Source organism: Drosophila erecta, unplaced genomic scaffold, assembly GCF_003286155.1.
Source record: "Drosophila erecta strain 14021-0224.00,06,07 unplaced genomic scaffold, DereRS2 tig00000000-arrow-pilon, whole genome shotgun sequence".
In the NCBI taxonomy this organism is placed as follows: domain Eukaryota; kingdom Metazoa; phylum Arthropoda; class Insecta; order Diptera; family Drosophilidae; genus Drosophila; species Drosophila erecta.
The window spans coordinates 2,794,519-2,814,587 of NW_020825194.1; the positions used below are offsets into that span (position 1 = coordinate 2,794,519).

Genomic DNA, 20,069 nt, shown 5'->3' on the forward strand with positions numbered 1-20,069 from the left:
TAGCCACAAAAGGCGCCTTAAACTCACCTATCCACAATGACGATGGGTCCATTGCGGTAGTCGTTGCAGCGCTCGTGCACATCGACGATGAAGTCGTAGATGCTGTTGGGATTGGACATCTCTGGCCAACTGGGACAGTGGAGCATCTTGACCGTCAGCTCGTAGTCGTCCTGTATCGACTGGATGACAAAGTCGCGGCTCACATAGTCGCTCTTGTTGGTCTTGTTCAGAAACTTGACGCGATAGTGATCGCTCTCGATGGGCGTGGCCTCATCCGGCCAAAACTGGGCGAAGTTCTGTGGAGTACATTTGGATTAGTGTCACGATTCGATGAGCAGTCCCATGCAACCTACTATATCGTCCAGGGATGAGAGCAGCACGACGGTCTGTGCATTGTGGTCCCAGACCATCTGCCAGAAATCCTTTATCGTGTGCGCCATGGGATGCTGGGTGACTATGAAGTCCCTTAGCCTCCGGAAGCCGTGCAGCCAGGAGGCGTTGATATAATCGCTGCCATCCTCGCCCGGCTTGGGCGTCAAGTGCACCCGACTGCCCTCGATGGGAAAGATGGCGCCGCGGTTCTTGATCGAGTTCACCTGCTTCATGGCGGATGCAATGTGTATATCCTTCGGCTGGAACTGGATGATGTTCTTGTACTGCTGCTCCAGGTAGGGAGTGCAGTTCTTCAGCTCCTCCACCTGCTCGGCCATCAGATTGGTCTCCCCCGAGGCGATGGCCTCCACCAGAGCGTCGTGCAGGAATATGTACTGCTCCTCGGTTTGCACCAGGAAGTTCCTCTGAGCACGAATGTGGCGCAGGAAGCCAAACACGTTGACGATGTTCTTCTGCTGGATCTGCTTGAGCATGGCGTCCAGGACGATATAGGTGCCAGTGCGACCAACGCCAGCGCTAAATAGTAAATTAAAGTATGACATATATAGATGTTGAATACTGAGGATCTTCAAAGTGAAGTTGCCCACCTGCAGTGCACGACTATGGGACCAGCCTCTGCGGGATTGGCGGCCGAGGATTTCTTGACAAAGTTCAGCACGGGTAGAGGATGATCGGGTGTTCCGTGGTCGGGCCAGTTGGTGTAGTGGTATTGGTAGACCAGCTTCTCGGTGTTGCACTGCTTCTTCTTCTTGAGCTGGGATGTGGGGTATATTTGGTTAATTTAAAGAACTATTGCAGCTGTCCAAAGTAAACCCACCTTCAAGTGCTTGATCTGCAGAGTGCGCACAGTGTAGGTGGACATGACCTCCTCCTCGATGAGCTTGACCTGGATCACGCCGTAGGTCTCCACCCCATCCTTCGGCCAGTACATGTCGCACTTGCGCCTGCCGCGCTCCACCAGATTGGTGATCATCACTATGATGGCCACCCGCTGCTCCCAGATCATGCGCCAGAAGCAGTCGAAGGTATCGGGCAAGGGACCCTGGGTGCCGATGAAGGCGTGTCCCTTTTGGTAGCCATCGATGAAGTTGGCATTGATGTAGTCCAGGTTCTTCTTTTGTCCCGGTGTGGGATGCAAGTGCACCCGACTGTGGTCATCTGGGATTTACGAGCAATTGAACAATAATTATTTGTAATAAAAAAACCCATTACGGTTTGCAAGCTTGCAGTCATAAAAAGTGGTTATCTAATAGAACTTCGACTTACAGGCCGTGATGTTGAGATAGCGATTCTTGCGTTTGTTCTCGGGATGCTGCGAGTGCTCACATGGCAGATCATCGCTGATGCACTCGTTCTGGATGGCCTCATACTCCCGGCTGAATCCAATGTCTCCGTCCGCGTGCAGGGAAGCCACGTGCTTGGCGAACTCGTTTACGGGCACGGCTGCACGGATCTCGTCGCCAATCTTCACGGGCACTTCCCAGTCCACCTGGGGGGCATTCGGGTGGTGTGGCGGGTCGTCCAGGTAGTAGTAGGCCGCATGGAAGCACTTTCTGCTGAAAGGAGTGAAAGGAAATGCCAGGTGTTACAAAGGATTGTCTTGAATGTGGCTTTTCATCTTCAAACCAACCACTTCAGAGTTGACTGTTCCCATTAACCTACATAGACTGTAGACTGTTTCTCCTGTTCTTTAAACTAAATCCCATTAGTTGACTGGAGCGGAATTCCCACTGACCACTGACCAGTGGCAGAAGTATCCTTTCAAAAATGGCAGGCTACTTTGCAGTGAGTGTAAATTGTATTTAACAGGGAGAACATAATTTCTTTGCCAAAGTTGTGGGCTCTCGAAACCATAAAGCAGCTGCAATCAGTTAGGGCGAATCAGCGAAAGGTGTCAGGTGGGCGTGGCCGACGACAAGCTCCTAACGAAATCAGAATGCATAAATAAGCAGGTGGAAATGCTGAGGAGCAGGTGGCCAGATAACAGAAAGTGGGTGGTGGTCAGCACTAATGGCATTCGCTTGCAGCCAGGCGTGAGGACCACCAACTGAATCCTTTCGCCAGGACACTCCAGTGGCCCAAAGCCGCTCCAAATGAGTGACAATGATGGGAAAAGGCGGGCATTATGGCCGTTCAATTGCTATACACAAATTGAGGTTAAGTTTCTGTAATTGGCTTAAGCGATTACAAGGAGCGCGCAGAACTTTGGACCAAGTTTCGCCTGCAAGTGCACTCGACCAGCCAGCACAACTTGGCAACTTGCCAGCAAAGTTTGCCACTCGCCTCCATTTCACTGCGGGATTTCGCAGCCTTGGGAGAAAGTGCACGACATAATGGCAATTCAGTGGTCCGCACTGTACTGCCAACTTTTCATTCTGTTTCGTGTTGTGGCTCGTTGCACTTTGCGAAGAATATTGCCCTACTAATCTCGATCTGAATGGTTGTATTGATACAAATAGATTCTTTCCGAAGAATACTTCCAGTTGCCGCTTAAAAGGGAAAGGAGCAGGTTGAATAATCTTTCAATTTCTAGCCATTGCAAAGTACATGAAAGTAAATATCATTATTTATTTCTTATTCTAAATGTATGAGCTGGTTGGGCGATAAGCAACCCTTTATCGCCCAACCAACTCATACAATTGCATGAGTAAAAGTTTGTTGCCCAAGATTTGCTCTCCATTCCTGAGTGTTTTGAAAGCGATACGATCTGTCGTCGTTGGAAATTCAAAGGAACTCGCTTTCTGTTTACTCTGCGAAGTTGGGCGGCATAAACAAAACTCGAACTGGCGAATCGCGAACTTTGATAATTATTTCAATAATTCTTATCAACGGGAGATGGCCATGCGGTTTTGTTTACTTTGCCTGTCAACGGCAAAGTAAATAGTGCCGAAATGGGAGAAAAAACCGACTAGAAAATAAGAAATTCCACCGCCACATAGAGTATGCACATATATTTACATATGTTTTTCTTGACTTCTGCGCTTGTTTATCGAAGCCATTTGTTTTTCTCGCGTCCCTATTACGCACCAAAAAATCTATTTATTTATATTTGTCAACTTCCGCTCGCAACTCTGAGCAAGCAATTCGATGATATGCAACCAGGCTTTTAGTTAATAACTTCAAGATTTCGTTTTTTATTTTTGGCAAACACGTGAGGGCTGCGAAAAACTTACGTAAACCAATTTCCGCGCTGCGACTTGCGACGCAACAGCCGTGGCGTTGCAGTTGCACCTGCACCAGCAATTTCCGATGTGGCATGCAGCATGGGGCTGCTGCAGCGCTTTTCCCCGCCAACTGACATTGTGTGCATCCACTGGAATGGCGTTGCACGCGCCTCCCTTTTCGCTGCGTGTACCCGCGATCTTCGCCTACATATTGACACCAATTACGTCACACGTCATATTGGCAACTGCAGTGTCGCCAGTTCACTGCAAAAATAGTACGCAATAACTACGAGCACGGCGTCGCACAAATTTGTCCCAATGAGGCTGTGTGGTGACGAAACTAGCGCACCACAGGTGTCTCTCGGCACTTATCGCTCTTCTTTCGCAGCGTTGTTTATTGATAAGGTTTATTATGGTGCGGTTTATTCGTTTAATGGTTTCTTTCCTTATTTGTTGGGTGCTACCGAAGTATCTTTGGATCTGCGTGCTTATAGACGCGCGTGCTTCGGAGAACTGAACTCTAGTCGATTGGCGATCGGCGCGGTGAAGGAGCTTTTCCTCAGTACCCCGATCTTTAACCCGACTGAGAGATATAGAAAATGAGCGAGCTTTGCGAGCTTTGCCTCATCAGCTGTTTGATAACAACTGGCACGTTTTTGCTGCCAGTCGTAAAAAGCCAGTTGCCCTTCCCACTTTTCTACAGTGGCCATTGCTTGGCGGAGAATTTTCACTAATATATCTTGTAGTCATAGTTAAAAAAAGTTGTTTATCCGAAATGATATTGTTAATTGATGAAAATATATACATATTTACAAGTTGCAGTAATATTCTTTTGTGGTAGCTTGTAGGAAGTATAAACTGTGACGATTCCAGTTGAAGTACTGTGCAATAGTGCTGTTAGTCCTATCTGTATATGACATTGATTTGACCTATTCAATTTACAATGGTAATGCATTTTCTCTCCCGTGTTTGCCTAATTAAGTCTACTGTTGTGTGCTTTTGTTGCTGCCCAGCAAAGTGGTTAATTAATCAATTGCAAACGCTTACTGCCTTATGGAGAATCAATATTTGTTAATCGATCGATTGAGCCAGACAACTTCCTCAATAAAAGTTGCATTGGGCGGTGTTTGCCCATGGAAAGTTGATAACGCTGGCAGTTGGCTCATCGATAGCGTTGATAAAGTCAGTGCAAAGAGAGGGAAATTGGGAAAAACTAGAGGAAAACTGTCCCTTTTCCGCACCACCCACCACCCCGCACACTTTGACTTTTTGCAACGTTGTCATGAAATGGAACTTTTTTGGCAACAGTTACCAATACGTTGTCCAAAAACAATTTCTTGTCCGACTCTCTGCTCGCTTTTCTATTTTCGGCATAGGGAAAAGTTCTATTCGAAAAACCAGACACGCGCACACACATTTACCAACAAATAAAGCCGTCGACACAAAAACAATGTTCCCGACTGCATCCGATATGAAAAAGTAACACACAAGTTCACGTACGGTGGGGCCTCGGTAGAGGGGACAGCTCTTATGATTCGTAGTGGGAATGCAAATGGAAAATAGTTTTGAACAACTCTGTCTTCAATTCATGACATCTGTTGTTTCGTTTGTGGATGAATTTGGCATTATAAGATTTATAATTTAAGAAAAGAGAACACTGTCACCTCGACTATCGGATACCCATTGCTCGCATATAGATAAGTAACGCAAATTCCCAAGTTTGAAAGTATATAGATGCCTGGACTAAAACCGCACAATAATAATTTACTGCATGACGTCTAAGTTATTCGCTAAACTATTTTCCTGCTCTAAAAAAAGTTTTTGCTTGGCTAAAACTGATGGTTATCGCTGCTGCCAGCAAATTGTTGCCACAAGAAAGTGCAAAGTATTTCCACTTGGCGCCCAAGTTGCCAGTTTTCCGGAGTGTGTGGTTAGGACTTAGTAAGCCTGCCCCAGCGGTTATTAAAATAATTTCCACGCCCCTTGGCTTTCTGGCATTCGTGCCTCCAGTGGCAGCCACTAAACGTTGATTAGTGGCTCTGTAGAGATGGAAAGGCAAAAGTAAATGCGAATGTAAATGATTTTGCCATGAGGCGCGTATTGAGTTCGGCAAGAAGATTTCTTCAGACCCTCGCAGAGAACGCGAAACCCTTCTTTTCATGTTTTCCCACCGCTTTCCTCGGTATTTCCTTCCTTTTTTCCCCATTTTTTGTTTTTTTTTTTTGCTGCCTGACGACTTTTGTTCTGGCTGCCTCTCACCCAGTCGCCACTTTGGATTTGTTTGCATTGAAAAGGAAATTGTAGAAATTCGCCTTTGTTTGCTTAATAAAATATAATTTTTTCCGCTCTAAAACTTGGGTAACTTGAAGAATGGGATGGCAACACTCCAACCTTCTGCTTTTCCAGCTCCTCACGCTGTTTTGCGTTCTGCTCTGCTCGCAGGGTATTTGTAAAAAATAAATAAAATGGCATTAATTTGTTAGGGAACCCGAGAAGGGGTAAAAAAAAGAACTGTGGGCGTGGGTAACTTTCATTTGGCATACTCGCGGCAGCATAAAAAATCGCTTCGACAGAGAAAATATGCAAAATTCCTTCCATTGAAGTTGGCTTGGTGTTGGGGGGGTTGAGGTTGGTATAAAAACGCTTTTCATTTTCCCCAACACATTTTGTCGTCTCAAATGTTTGCCATTGCCTCCGGCAAATGCGAATCCGTATCCGGATGTGGAGGTTGGGGATGGGAATGGAGATTGCCGGGTTCTGGCCAATGGGTTAACCACTTTTACATTTAATAAAGATTTTAAGTAACTTAAAATTGTTTTGCTTGTCTTTGTCTTTGGCTTCGCCTCGGACTCTTGTTTTTTTACGATTTGAATTTTAATTAACATTTCCAGGAAATATGAAAGTAACCCACCTTCTCTCTTTAGTTCGTGGTATCTGGTATTTGCTGTTTGTTCAAAAAAAGGGGACAGAAATGGTCGAGTTATTGCCTTAATTATGAATTGGTCCAAAAGGATGTGGCAAAAGGATTACGGGTTTTTCTGCATTTCATTCGGTAATTGGATAAGTATGCCATTTAATGAAGTCAGTAGCGCATCAAAGATAATTTTTGTAATTAGAAATAACCACGAACCATTATAGGCACAGATTCCGAGAATTTTTCACTTCCCTGAGCTGGGAGATACTAAATTCCGAGATTCTATAGCTGCAACTGACTCGATTTGCTGTCCCTGGTTTATTTTAGGTTTATTTTTAAACCCCAAATTCCATCGAGGGAGTGGGAGTACAGGGCTTTGCACTCAGCACTTTGACAACACTTTCCCAGTTTTATTTGTGGAACTGCACGCGACTGTCTCGGGAAAGCAGCTGCCGTATCTGCACTTGTTTCTGCTATATCTTGGGTTTTATTTTGGGATTCAGTTCGGGATATCGCGCCACAGAGCGCCACTTACCTCCACAGGAAGAAGGCCATGATGATCAGGATGATGCCGAAGCAGCTGAAGATGATGCCCACCAGAACGGCCAGATTGTAGTCATTATGCGATTGCCGCAGCAGCGGTTGCAGTTTCTCGCAGTTCGGTTGCAGTTGAATCTGGAAGAGTTTAGCAGATATTTGAATATTCCATTAAGGCATGAGATACATATGTGCTGATCCTCTTATACCAAATATACCAAATTTATTAAGTTTATGCTCTATATTGATCAAGCAATCAGCACTAATTTCCAATGAAAGGCACTGGCATATATAGCAAACTATGAATTGCATCGTGCGAATAACAAAGCTAAAGTGTTGGTCACATTTGTTTCCTGTGTACTCGTATGAAGCGAATGCGTTACAAATGTGTGTGCCTCAGTTATCATCATACTGGAGTTGTGTTTTTTTGTTGATTTTCCGCTGCCTTTGTTTGTTTTTCGCGCACTCTTTATTTGCGCTTGTTTATTTCCGCATTTTGCATACGATTTTTGCTGCCACCCGAAGAAGAAAGGATTTAAATGAGCGCCATTTCGCGGGGAGTTGGGGACTTTTTGTGTGCGCCGAGCGGAAAATGGCAACGGGCCATGTAAATGCGGCCAAAAGGTGCAGGCCACTTGAAATTCAGGCGGGCCAGCAACAACAATGGCAATGAATTATGAATGAGTGGGAGGCAGGGTGGCTAGAGCCACGAAAAATATTGCTGCATACTTATGAGGGCGTCCCCTTGCCTCCCAGTTGACCCCACCCCTGGCCAGAAACTTGAGGTCAACTAAATTGCTATATTTCAGCCACAACTTCGGATTATATTTTATGCATGCAACAAAGTTTGCGGCTTGTGTGTGTGTGTGCGTCTGCGTTTGTGTAGAATGTCATTAAGGATGTTGTTATGACAGGTTGAAATGTCAATAAACGCAGGTGCACAGGAAGAAGCCTTACATTCTTGTTTTTCAAAGGATATGGTTTTCCCACTACATGTTCAGCGAAAGTATACCTATACCTATTTAAAATATGTATTTCTTTTTGCAATTGTAACAGTTCTAAATGTGTAGTTTCAACTTCACCATTTTGGTTAGAAAGCCTTTGAGAACCCATTTAAAAAGCCTATTTTGATTCCATAAATGAAAAAATCGATTAGCATTGTTCCACAATACTATTTTATCCCATTTCTTGTAGTGTAGGCCAAGTTTAAGTGGTGGCGATATTCATTGTTGTGTGTAGTCCATTGAATGCGCCTAGGATTCACATTACGCATACGCCCCGGGGTCCGTTCGGCAAGCACTCAATAATGCATAGAAACAAAATAGGAAGTATCATAAAAAGGTAAAGTTACTTGAGCAGTACAGCAACATACTCTGAATATTTTGGCCAGGAAATTTGGAATTTTCGCAACAAAATAAGTTTTCTGTAACACCTACTCCGCAAAAAAGAAGCAGCCTGCTTCCTTTTTGGACATGTAATCTGATATGGAAACTGACAACGGCGAGGCTGCCAACTTTATGGCGTGCCACGCCCCCTGCCTCGCATCTACCCCCGCCTCCCCAAAAGAAAATGCCAAGTTTTTCCGCCTTGTGGCAGGTGTTGGTTCGCTCTGCGGATTGCACTTGATATCTTCATGCGCTACTTACAATCCTTGACTCCGAGAATTTGCCCAGCACAATTTTCTTTGGATTTATGACACTGAACGTTGCCGCTGCCACTTTGACCTCGTAGTACGAATTGGTTGTTAGGTTTTGAAGTATCATCTGCAAAGGAGTAGGCAAAACAAGTAGTGTTATAATCGTGTTTTATTAATGCATATATAAATTCGAACTTTAAAGAGAGCAAAACTAAAGGAAATATTATTTTAATATAAAATGGAAATGGTCAATGGAAAGTCGTGCGTTTTAAATATTTTTTTGTTTTCATACATTCAAATACTTTTTAAAATAAATAAACTGCTTTCCATGTTCAAACTTTTTGATGCTCAACTCCTCAAAATTCCTTCAGTTAATGGAAACGTGTCAACAAATTTCTAAAATGCATTCTACTCTTTGTTTAACTAATTTAGTTGATCCAAACAAGAATTTTCCTTGCGTACGAGAAACATTTCTAATTTAGTTTCCATTTAACTTCGCATTCCGTCTCCTTGATATGGAAAAGCTAAATATTTGGCATTCATATTCGCCAACTAACAATGAAAAACAAAGGTAAAATTATTGCCATTTCTGTTGTTTAGTTGTTCAACAGCAAGCTTGTTTGCCGCTGCAGAATATTTCAATTACAAAAATATTTTTAACTGGCCAAAAACAAAAGCCTGGCGACAGAGGAGCCAGAAAAAGATAGAAGGTCCTGAAGGGGGGGAAAACAGGACTAAACAAGGATCCAACTAGTTTTCAGATATGGAAAAAGTCAGCTATGTGTATGATAACATTTTATTGTTGCGAAATTTGTTTGCCTCGCCACATTCCCCACGACAAACTTTTATTTTTATTTATTTACTTTTGGCGTTATGTTTTATTTTTTGTGACGTCCATTTCAGGCGCTAAATAAAATGGGAAGACGCGGCACAAAGGCGGACAGGAAAAACAACATAAATTTAATTTATTTTCGCAGGTGGGCGGTGGGATTTCAATGGGTGTGTGTGCATGTTGCATTTTTTCCATGTGGAATTCGTATAAAATATTTACAGGTACCGTGGCAGGTGGGTTTTATTCTATGCCGTTTGTTGTTTGCTGCATAAAAATGCAATTATTACTGCCGCTCCCCATTTTTGTCTCGTTTTTCCGCCCGAATATCTGTCTGTATTAGGCCGTTTATCATAGAACTTTTCGCTTTTTATGGGCCGCAGACCGGGCCAAATGGCCGCGATAAGCCGACTCGATTGACATATCGCAGGGTGGACAACAATGCTGCCCACTTGGCGGGTCAACAAAATGTTGGCTAACAGCGCGGCAAACTCTTTTATTTTCGCCAAATCTTGCGGATGACATATTAGTGCCAGACTCCAAAGGGACTAATTCACTTACATTTGTTTTGCCTTTCTATACAGAAATATTTAATTCCAGCTCTTGCGAGTTGTAAGTTTGAACATGTCCTTAAAATTGCTAGAATATATTGTGGCTGTAAACTGAAGTTCAAACTTAATGTTCTTAATAAGTTAAGCCATAGTGTGAAATTTTACTTTTAGGAGTAAAGACTTACCGCAGTTTCTAGTTCCTTCGCCGAGGCATTAATCCTTATATCCCGATGCGTATCCTGGCCAGCCAAACGCGTTTTGATGATGTAAAAGTCGATGGTGTTGTAGAACTCGTAGGGTCTTCGCCAGCGAATTGTGATGGACTCCTGGGAGTGGCAAGTGAGGTTCACAATCGCCGGAGCACTGGGTCCTCCCACATCCGTGCGCTGGGCAATTTGGTCGGAGGGTTCGCCCTCGTTCTTGGTGGTGAATGCCTTCACTATCACACGGTAGTCGGTGTAGGGTCCTGTAAATGGGTATTACATATAGCATTACAGGATATAAAACTACTAGCTATGGGACTGGAAAATCAAAAGTAATTATTCAAGGACCTGCATTTCGTAAGCCTTTAATTCGCTTAATTTGCAGTCGAGTGCATTTGCATGCGACAGTTGAGGCATTTATTGGTCGTAAATACCTCCAGGGAATGTCAGTTGTTTTTCGCGAATATGTGGGGCACCTGCCACGCCGCCTGCCACCTTAAATTGAGCGGCGGGCATCTTTTTGCTGCTCATTATGAGATGCGTCGCCGCATGTCACTGGATGCGGGGTAAGGAGGGGAAGGGAGGGGAAGGCGGTATGGCGGTATGGCGGCTGCTGTGCGGCTTTATAATTAAATTTTACTCAGCGAAAATGCATGGGACAGGGGCAACAATAACAATGAATTGATTTTTCATGGCGGGGAAAAACAAAAAGCAAAGAGGAATCGCTTCAAGCGGCGCTGTCAGCTTAAATTGGATTTAATTAACAAGAGAAACTGCTGACATCTACTTGGATTAAATTTGGAAATAATTAAACGTTGCCATGGCGGCCCAGCATGCCGCAAAAAGGAGGCTCCTTTGCCCGGGAATTTCCGAGCAGAAGTTAGCAGGTGCATCCTGCATCCGAAGTCGTGTAATTAAATTAAACAATGTGGCTGCATGAGAATGTGGAATGCGGCACATAACTTTGTAGCAAGTTAATTGCATGGGGGCGCCTAAAAACCTCCAAAAACCACGGCACTTTTCTAGCAGGAGCCTCCTAAGTAGCTTCTTCTGGCGCGGCATATCCTGCGGATGTATTCTCCGTCGCAGAAGACTCCGAGGACTCAGCTCACGCCTTAATCAGGAAAATTAGCCGACTTTGGGGTGTGCAAGTTATAAGCGTCAAAAGTTGTTGGCAAACAGAAAGTGGCAAGCGAGCACTTGCAACTATTTAATTACAAAGCAGCTGGCAAACAATTTGGCTGGAGCCTCAATTATGGGTAATAATAGGTCCTCCGGCAGGTTCAAGGAGTTTTCCATTTTCCATTTCCATTTCGCGCCATGGGCAGGCCGGAAAAGTTGCCCGGCTCTTCACAATGAGGGCGTTCGACTGCTGACAGTTTAATGTCGAGTTCGCAACTTGACGGGGGTCACCAATCGGCGAGGACAACTTGAAAACCCTTTGATCGACCAGGGCTTTCGAAAACTTATCGAGTGAATAAATTAAAAGTTTCAAAACCTTTTACGCTGGGTTCGCTAAATGAACCCCAAATAAAAGTAATATAGATATTTCGAAAACGTAGTCGAACTCACGTAAATTCTGCAGCTCGAAGTGAATGAGTGTTTCCACCGAATTGCGAGAGTTCTTCACGATTTCCACGCCGGTTTGGTTGTCGTGGATGTGGAACACGTGGTAACCGGCGATGGCTCCGTTCTGATTCTTTGGGGGATGCCAGGACATCGTGATGCTGTTGGCCGATACATCCAGGATGGTTAGGTTCTGCGGTTTGCTTGGCACTGCAAAGGAAAGTAAATAAAGTGCGGGGATGAGTACAAAAGTCAAATGTTAAATTTACCCATGTTCTTAGGCCATGTTGCATATGCTTCGGCTTAGAACCACAAAGTTCAACAAACGGGAGTGGTGGAGTATTTTTAAGGGTAGGTGTGGAATATAAGATACCCTCTTTGATATTTCCGTTTTGAGACATAATCTCTTAAACATCTTAGAATTAAAGCATACAATGTCTTGAAAATATGTTTTTAGATTCTAAATATTTAAAATGCTTATATATTCCTGGAAGCGTATATATTTATTTTATTTTCGGATCACACGACTTTCGTATGCACCCTTGATTTGTATGATTTACGGCCATAAAAGTTGATTCCCAACTCATGAGTTATCAAAGTCGTCGCAGCTGTTTAATGTATTAAAAGTCTGCCTGCAAAGCAGCAAAACCAGCAACTTTCTCAAAAGTAATCCCGAATTTGTAAACAAAATATGTTGGCATACTTAGCGGCGTCTGCACATAGAAAATGGCAAGCCAAATGACAATGCATAAATAATTTATTTAATAAAGAAAAACGGGAGCAGGCAAAACAAAATCGTAAAAAGAGCAGGAAGCCGAGCAATCGAATGAAGAAAAGTAAAATAAATTGAAATGAATATTTTGCAGCAGCAGATAAAACAATTTATATTCAAATGGCAGGCGATCCATGTGTGTGTGTGTGTGCTGTGAGTGTGTGCTTGTGTGCAAGGGTGGGGGAAAAAAAAAATTATATATTCAATTACGAGGGGGAAAGAAGAAAAGAATTGGCGCAAGTAAAGCGCATCGTAATCGAAGCGCATAAAGAAACGGAAATGCGATTGCTAGCAATTTATTATGGCCTGCACTTGCCAGTGGGGTAACACACACAGATGCACACCCATACAGGCACACACAGACACAGATACAGATGGTGGCTTATAATCCAGCAAACCGGCGGATGCAAAAGCCCTGGCAATAATTTCATTTGCAAGCCAAAGGACAACACTCGACCATGTGTGACAGCCAAAGGGTTCTTGTGTGTGTGTGTGTTGTGTGGGTCCTTTCCTTTGTGTGTGTGCAAGTGGCAAAAAGCACTAAATGGTAATTTATTTTACTAATACAACAAAAGCCCGGCCAACGAGCAAAAACGCTCTGCAATCAAAAGAACAAATGAGTGACCCGAGGGCGGGACAGAAACGGTAACGGGCACTTGACCCTACTCCGCTCGAGACTTTTGCCATGCAAATGCGATAAAGCTTAGCCAAACACACACCCCAAGTGGCCTTGTGCACTGAGCGAAAATCGGGGTCTCAAGGTAACCATATACGATTCCTATGACGTTTTACAACTTCTTATAACGAAGTTTTACAAATGACACTTGTGAACTTAGACTTTTGGTTATATGTATATTATTTCTCTCCGTGCAAGCCAGTAAGAAAAAGAGAAGCCCACACATGAACAGTTGGCTGGGCAGAATAAACAGTCGCTGTCGATGTATAGAAATTTATACAATTCAATAAATGGCATTTCTACTTTCTTTGCCTTTGCCTTTGCCCTCCGCGCCATTCACTCCCATTTGCCCGCCCGTTTCACTCCAATTTCTTCGTGTACTTCATCCTTGGCCTGTGCCCCTGCAATTGCAAACGGAAATGGAAATGGGAAATGGACAGGCAGCTGCTGCATCTGCAAAAAGGGAAAGGAAAAAGCCAATTTATAGACTCGAACTCCAACTATGAAGGCGAACGACTCACTTGAGGACCGATGGCGCAAAAGGAGCGGGGAACTTGTATTAAAATCAATTAAGCAACAAAGTGCTCCACACACACACACACACACACACTCACTCGCTCAGCGATAAATGTCCTTGCAGCAACAGGGAAATGGGAAAAGGGGAGAGAAAAGTTAATAGGTTTGCCACTCGCAGAAGACAGCTGGCAAGCGCTCACCTCCTCGACAGGTGACTATGTGGGCACTTGAAGCTCCTGATTGGTTTGTGTTTGGCAAATAAAACATAAATAATTGAGGGCCAGGAAAAACCGCTTTGATATGCCCTATCAATCAATCAAAATGGCTTAAAATTAAAGGGCATTTATGTATTTTTGGCACAATAACTTGTAATTAATAACAATTAAATTGCCCTACAGACTGCAAAGTTATTCCATTCCTTATCAGAAGTCCGATTCCAGAGTCCTTTATTCTGGCTCAAGGAGCTCAAGGAACTCAAGGAACTCATGGAAGAGGCGCCACGTTTGACATGTCTGGGCAAATTAAAAGAAAACAATAGATGCGCCTTACCCACTATTTGCTCAGCCATCGCGCCGGAAGTAACCAAGTGTGAAAAAGCAAAGGAAAATCCGGAAAGGAAAGCTAAAGCTGGGAAAACTAAGGGGCTGCTGTGCTCACTCAAAAGCGCGCGTGATTATTTTCACAAAGGCGAAGGCAGGAAGTAGAAAAAATATAACTAGGAAAATGTAGTCGGAGGTGGGAAATCGCTGGGAAAACGAGTGTGGTGGCTGGAAAAACCAATACCGACGACGTGCTCAAGTTGTTAAAAACTCCAAACAAAAGGAGGCAGAAGCTCGAGGACTTCAAGGTGTGTTTGTTTGTGTGTGTGTGTGTGTGTGTGAGGAGCAAATAGCATTAAGTTGTCTGAGCCTCGAAAAAAACTCATATATATACAGCAACAAATGGCTCGAAGAGCAAGAAGCAGCAGCAAAAAAGAAGGGAAAAGGGAAAACTAAGGCTCGAACATGAAGATATATAAAAACAAGTTGAGTGTGGGGCCCCATTGTTGTTGGCCATATGCCTTATTTAGTTGTTGCTCCTCGTGCCTCATTGTTGTTGCCCAACTTTACGAGCTACGAGCTGCTTTACGGATTTGGCCAGACGTAAAAACTAAACAAAGGCGACGGGCGGAGAGTAAATAAGAGCGAGCGAGCAAACAAACAAACAATTAGAGAATAAACACACACTCACACAACCACACGCGAAACAAAAATGAAGGCAAAAACGCAGGTGACTGCCTTTCAAATGGCGTCAAAGGCTCCACCGCCCCGAGAATTCGCACAAAGGCGCAAAAATTATGCGAAATAAAGCCCAAAAACGAAAAGGATGCAACAAAAAACAGAAAAAAAAACGGCAGCGGCAGCGACAGCGACAACAAGCTGTGAAAAAAATAAAAATACTGCAAAGTTTTGTCCCCCAAAGCTTTGATGGCCAAGAGCAAACAGTGAATGGTCCAAAAGGATCCGGCACTTAGCGGAAGTAACATGGCGGCCATTTTGAATGCACATATGTACGTGTATGTGTGTGGGTGCCTGAGCGTGCGTCTGTGTGTATGTGTGTGGCAGGGAGCTCCTTTGAGAACTTTGATTGCGAAGAAACGGGCTGGAAACTTACTTTAAAGTGGGAAGATATTTGGAAAAGACCTGTTTACTTATAAAGCCCCTGCTATTCCAATGAAATGTCTTTCAATTATTTAGATTTTGTCCAAATTTGCCAGAAAAGTCCGTGGAACTCAGGTGATATGGCTGATTATAAGCCGTTTTTCGAACAGGCATTTGGATCAAATTGCTGTAATTTGCGTAATGGCAAGTCTTCGGACAGGAATTTAGCCATAATGCCGCTGGCCCTATTTAAACTCAAAGCACTGTCAAATGCACAAAGAAGGGGCCAAAACACAACTGACACACTTCAAATGGCATACACACACGCACACACACCCTCACACACACACTGGCTCTGACAAATGGGCAAATGACACAGAGTATTTGTTTCAAAGTGCTTCTGCCACTCGGCTTGTCAGTTGAAATCTACCGATCGCCCTTTGTTTCGCTTTTTATTCCGAACTCTAATGTCCTTTAATTTGCAACATTTGAAAACCTTTGACATGTGTCTTGTTTTGGGTCAAAGCCAGAGAACTCGTGTGTTGCCCCAAAGGGTTGATATATGAAATATTTATTGTCATGTTGGAAATAGGAACCGGAAATAGAAATGGTGTTTAGGCAGTTTGGCATTCTTCAGTTCCTCCATATTCATTAAATCTAATAAACACCTTTAATAGAATTATAAAATCTATTAAATTTTCATCTCTTATGTTGGAATTCTGGCCCAACTTTAAGCCGATCTTTAACCGGGTCCTTGGCAATACGTTGGCTAATTAAGCGGGGTGTCTGGTCCGGAGTCACGATTCTGCTGATGGCTGCATTGCCTGAGCTCCATGGGCTCCATGGCCAAGAGCGGAGCGATAAGGCTAACACGATGGCGACGGCTTTTGTGGCATGTGTGTGCGCCAAAGGTTATCGGCAGGAAGTTGCACATGGAAGCACCATCACCTCGGGCTCACCATGGCCACATCCTCAACCCCACCACCATCCTCATCCACATCCACATGGGCAGACCCAACCTTCCGGCCGGAGTTCGCTTGTTTTTCGATGCTTGAGACACGGAAACTGTTTTGGGCTCCGCTTGCCGGCACAAAAACAGGCATCAATGTCACGTTCAAAGTGTCGAGTTGTTGCACTAACAAGGTGTTTATGATTTAAAGCGCCGCTCAGCCGGGAGCTGGGGTTTTTGGCAGACAAAAGGCCTCCATGACAAGTGACTTGGAGTGCTGGCCAAAGGAGGGAAAATGCCAGCACACACATGCAAGCCGAGCTGCCATTTTTCGTAGGCGTTTCGGTCAGGGGGTTGATTTTATACTCAGTTTTTTTGTTGTTGTTGTATCCATATCCATCCATCTGGATGGGCGGCGGGTGGAAGAAGAATTGACATGTTGAAGTGCAGTTAGGCGGAAGTTGTCGCCGAGGCAACATTTTTCTATCTACCTCCCACCGCCCAGAAGTGGAGTGGGCGTGTCTAAATGCGGGTTGGCACGTGGTTGGGCTATAAAAAGCCGAGAATTTTTCCAGAAAAAAGGGCTTATCTATGTTCTTGATTTTGATTTTGTTTTTTTTTCCAGCTTTCTTTGTCGCTGCGACAGAGGCCATCTATCAAAATGTTTTCGTTTACAGAATGAGGGTATAACTCCGTTGCCAAGTGTGTTTGGGGATAAAGCAGGTCATTTATTTCTAAAAAAAATTTATAAACGTCAAAACTAGATTCGCTTAAAAGTATTTAACAGGCATAAGGAAGCGTTTCCGACCATATAAAGTATATATATTCTTGATCAGGATCAATAGCCGAGGCGAACGCCTCGATCTCAGGAACTATAAAAGCAAGAATGTCTTAATCGGATTTTAAAATGGCATACCTCTAAATGTTTCTAGATAATCTCTAATTTCTCTAATAATCTGCATTCAAATTTAAAATTTTATTTTTTTTTTAATTTTTTTGTAATTTTTCTGATGTTATGATTTTGTAGAAATTCAAGAAAACTATGAAATGTCCCCAGGCTGAAGTTCTAAACTCCATAGCTCAACTAATTTTAATCGGATTTTGAAGTGGCATACCTCTAAATGTTTCTGGAGCAATTCTCTAATAATCTGCATTCAAATTTAAAATTGTATTTTTTTTTTAAATTTTTGTCTTTTTTCTGATGTTATGATATTGTAGAAATAGAAAACTAAGAAATGTCCCCAGGCTGAAGTTCTAAACTCCATAGCTCAACTAATTTTAATCGGATTTTGAAGTGGGATACCTCTAAATGTTTTTAGAGCAATTCTCTAATAATCTGCATTCAAATTTAAAATTGTATTTTTTTTTAAATTTTTGTCATTTTTCTGATGTTATGATTTTGTAGAAATTCAAGAAAACTAAGAAATGTCCCCAGGCTGAAGTTCTAAACTCCATAGCTCAACTAATTTTAATCGGATTTTGAAGTGGGATACCTCTAAATGTTTCTAGAGCAATTCTCTAATAATCTGCATTCAAATTTAAAATTGTATTTTTTTTTTAAATTTTTGTCATTTTTCTGATGTTATGATTTTGTAGAAATTCAAGAAAACTAAGAAATGTCCCCAGGCTGAAGTTCTAAACTCCATAGCTCAACTAATTTTAATCGGATTTTGAAGTGGCATACCTCTAAATGTTTCTGGAGCAATTCTCTAATAATCTGCATTCAAATTTAAAATTGTATTTTTTTTTTAAATTTTTGTCATTTTTCTGATGTTATGATTTTGTAGAAATTCAATAATACTAAGAAATGTCCCCAGGCTGAACTTCTAAACTGCATAGCTCAACTAATTTTAATCGGATTTGAAGTGGCATACCTCTAAATGTTTCTGGAGCAATTCTCTAATAATCTGCATTCAAATCTAAAATTGTATTTTTTTTTTAAATTTTTGTCATTTTTCTGATGTTATGATTTTGTAGAAATTCAAGAAAACTAAGAAATGTCCCCAGGCTGAAGTTCTAAACTCCATAGCTCAACTAATTTTAATCGGATTTTGAAGTGGGATACCTCTAAATGTTTCTAGAGCAATTCTCTAATAATCTGCATTCAAATTTAAAATTGTATTTTTTTTTTAAATTTTTGTCATTTTTCTGATGTTATGATTTTGTAGAAATTCAAGAAAACTAAGAAATGTCCCCAGGCTGAAGTTCTAAACTCCATAGCTCAACTAATTTTAATCGGATTTTGAAGTGGCATACCTCTAAATGTTTCTGGAGCAATTCTCTAATAATCTGCATTCAAATTTAAAATTGTATTTTTTTTTTAAATTTTTGTCATTTTTCTGATGTTATGATTTTGTAGAAATTCAATAATACTAAGAAATGTCCCCAGGCTGAACTTCTAAACTGCATAGCTCAACTAATTTTAATCGGATTTGAAGTGGCATACCTCTAAATGTTTCTGGAGCAATTCTCTAATAATCTGCATTCAAATCTAAAATTGTATTTTTTTTTTAAATTTTTGTCATTTTTCTGATGTTATGATTTTGTAGAAATTCAAGAAAGCTCAGAAATGTTCCCAGGCTGAAGTTCTAAACTCCATAGCTCAACTAATTTTAATCGGATTTTGAAGTGGCATACCTCTAAATGTTTCTGGAGCAATTCTCTAATAATCTGCATTCAAATCTAAAATTGTATTTTTTTTTTAAATTTTTGTCATTTTTCTGATGTTATGATTTTGTAGAAATTCAAGAAAGCTCAGAAATGTTCCCAGGCTGAAGTTCTAAACTCCATAGCTCAACTAATTTTAATCGGATTTTTAAGTGGCATACCTCTAAATGTTTCTGGAGCAATTCTCTAATAATCTGCATTCAAATCTAAAATTGTATTTTTTTTTTAAATTTTTGTCATTTTTCTGATGTTATGATTTTGTAGAAATTCAAGAAAACTAAGAAATGTCCCCAGGCTGAAGTTCTAAACTCCATAGCTCAACTAATTTTAATCGGATTTTGAAGTGGCATACCTCTAAATGTTTCTGGCGCAATTCTCTAAAAATCTGCATTCAAATTTAAAAATTTTTTTTTTTTTAATTTTTTTGTAATTTTTCTGATGTTATGATATTGTAGAAATTCAAGAAAACTAAGAAATGTCCCCAGGGTGAAGTTCTAAACTCCATAGCTCAACTAATTTTAATCGGATTTTGAAGTGGCATACCTCTAAATGTTTCTGGCGCAATTCTCTAATAATCTGCATTCAAATTAGGAATTTTATTTTTTTTCAATTTTTTTGTAACTTTTCTGATGGGATGATATTGTAGAAATTCAAGAAAACTAAGAAATGTCCCCAGGGTGAAGTTCTAAACTCCATAGCTCAACTAATTTTAATCGGATTTTGAAGTGGCATACCTCTAAATGTTTCTGGAGCAATTCTCTAATAATCTGCATTCAAATTTAAAATTGTATTTTTTTTTTAAATTTTTGTCATTTTTCTGATGTTATGATATTGTAGAAATAGAAAACTAAGAAATGTCCCCAGGTTGAAGTTCTAAACTCCATAGCTCAACTAATTTTAATCGGATTTTGAAGTGGCATACCTCTAAATGTTTCTGGAGCAATTTTCTAATAATCTGCGTTAAAATTAGGAATTTTATTTTTTTTTAAATTTTTTTTTAATTTTTCTGATGTTATGTTGATGTAGAAATTAAAAAATGTTCAAAGGCTGAAGTTC

At 41.6% G+C, this 20,069-nt stretch overlaps 1 protein-coding gene across 5 annotated transcripts in view; it reads right to left on the reverse strand.

Annotated features, from left to right (window-relative positions):
• Positions 1-20,069, reverse strand: part of LOC6554771 (tyrosine-protein phosphatase 99A) — a 124,446-nt gene that overhangs the window by 2,145 nt on the left and 102,232 nt on the right. For 4 of the 5 annotated variants that reach the window (XM_026976185.1, XM_001981321.3, XM_026976184.1 and 1 more), the window contains 9 exons: positions 11,800-12,003; positions 10,210-10,490; positions 8,655-8,771; positions 7,007-7,146; positions 1,660-1,949; positions 1,211-1,551; positions 981-1,147; positions 354-909; positions 28-296 (listed from right to left, as the gene is read on the reverse strand). In XM_026976185.1, the coding sequence (XP_026831986.1) occupies positions 28-296; positions 354-909; positions 981-1,147; positions 1,211-1,551; positions 1,660-1,949; positions 7,007-7,146; positions 8,655-8,771; positions 10,210-10,490; positions 11,800-12,003 (2,365 nt within the window). Of the gene's footprint in view, positions 1-27; positions 297-353; positions 910-980; positions 1,148-1,210; positions 1,552-1,659; positions 1,950-3,566; positions 4,103-7,006; positions 7,147-8,654; positions 8,772-10,209; positions 10,491-11,799; positions 12,004-20,069 lie in introns of those variants that run through there. The other variant, XM_026976186.1, reaches the window with a different exon arrangement.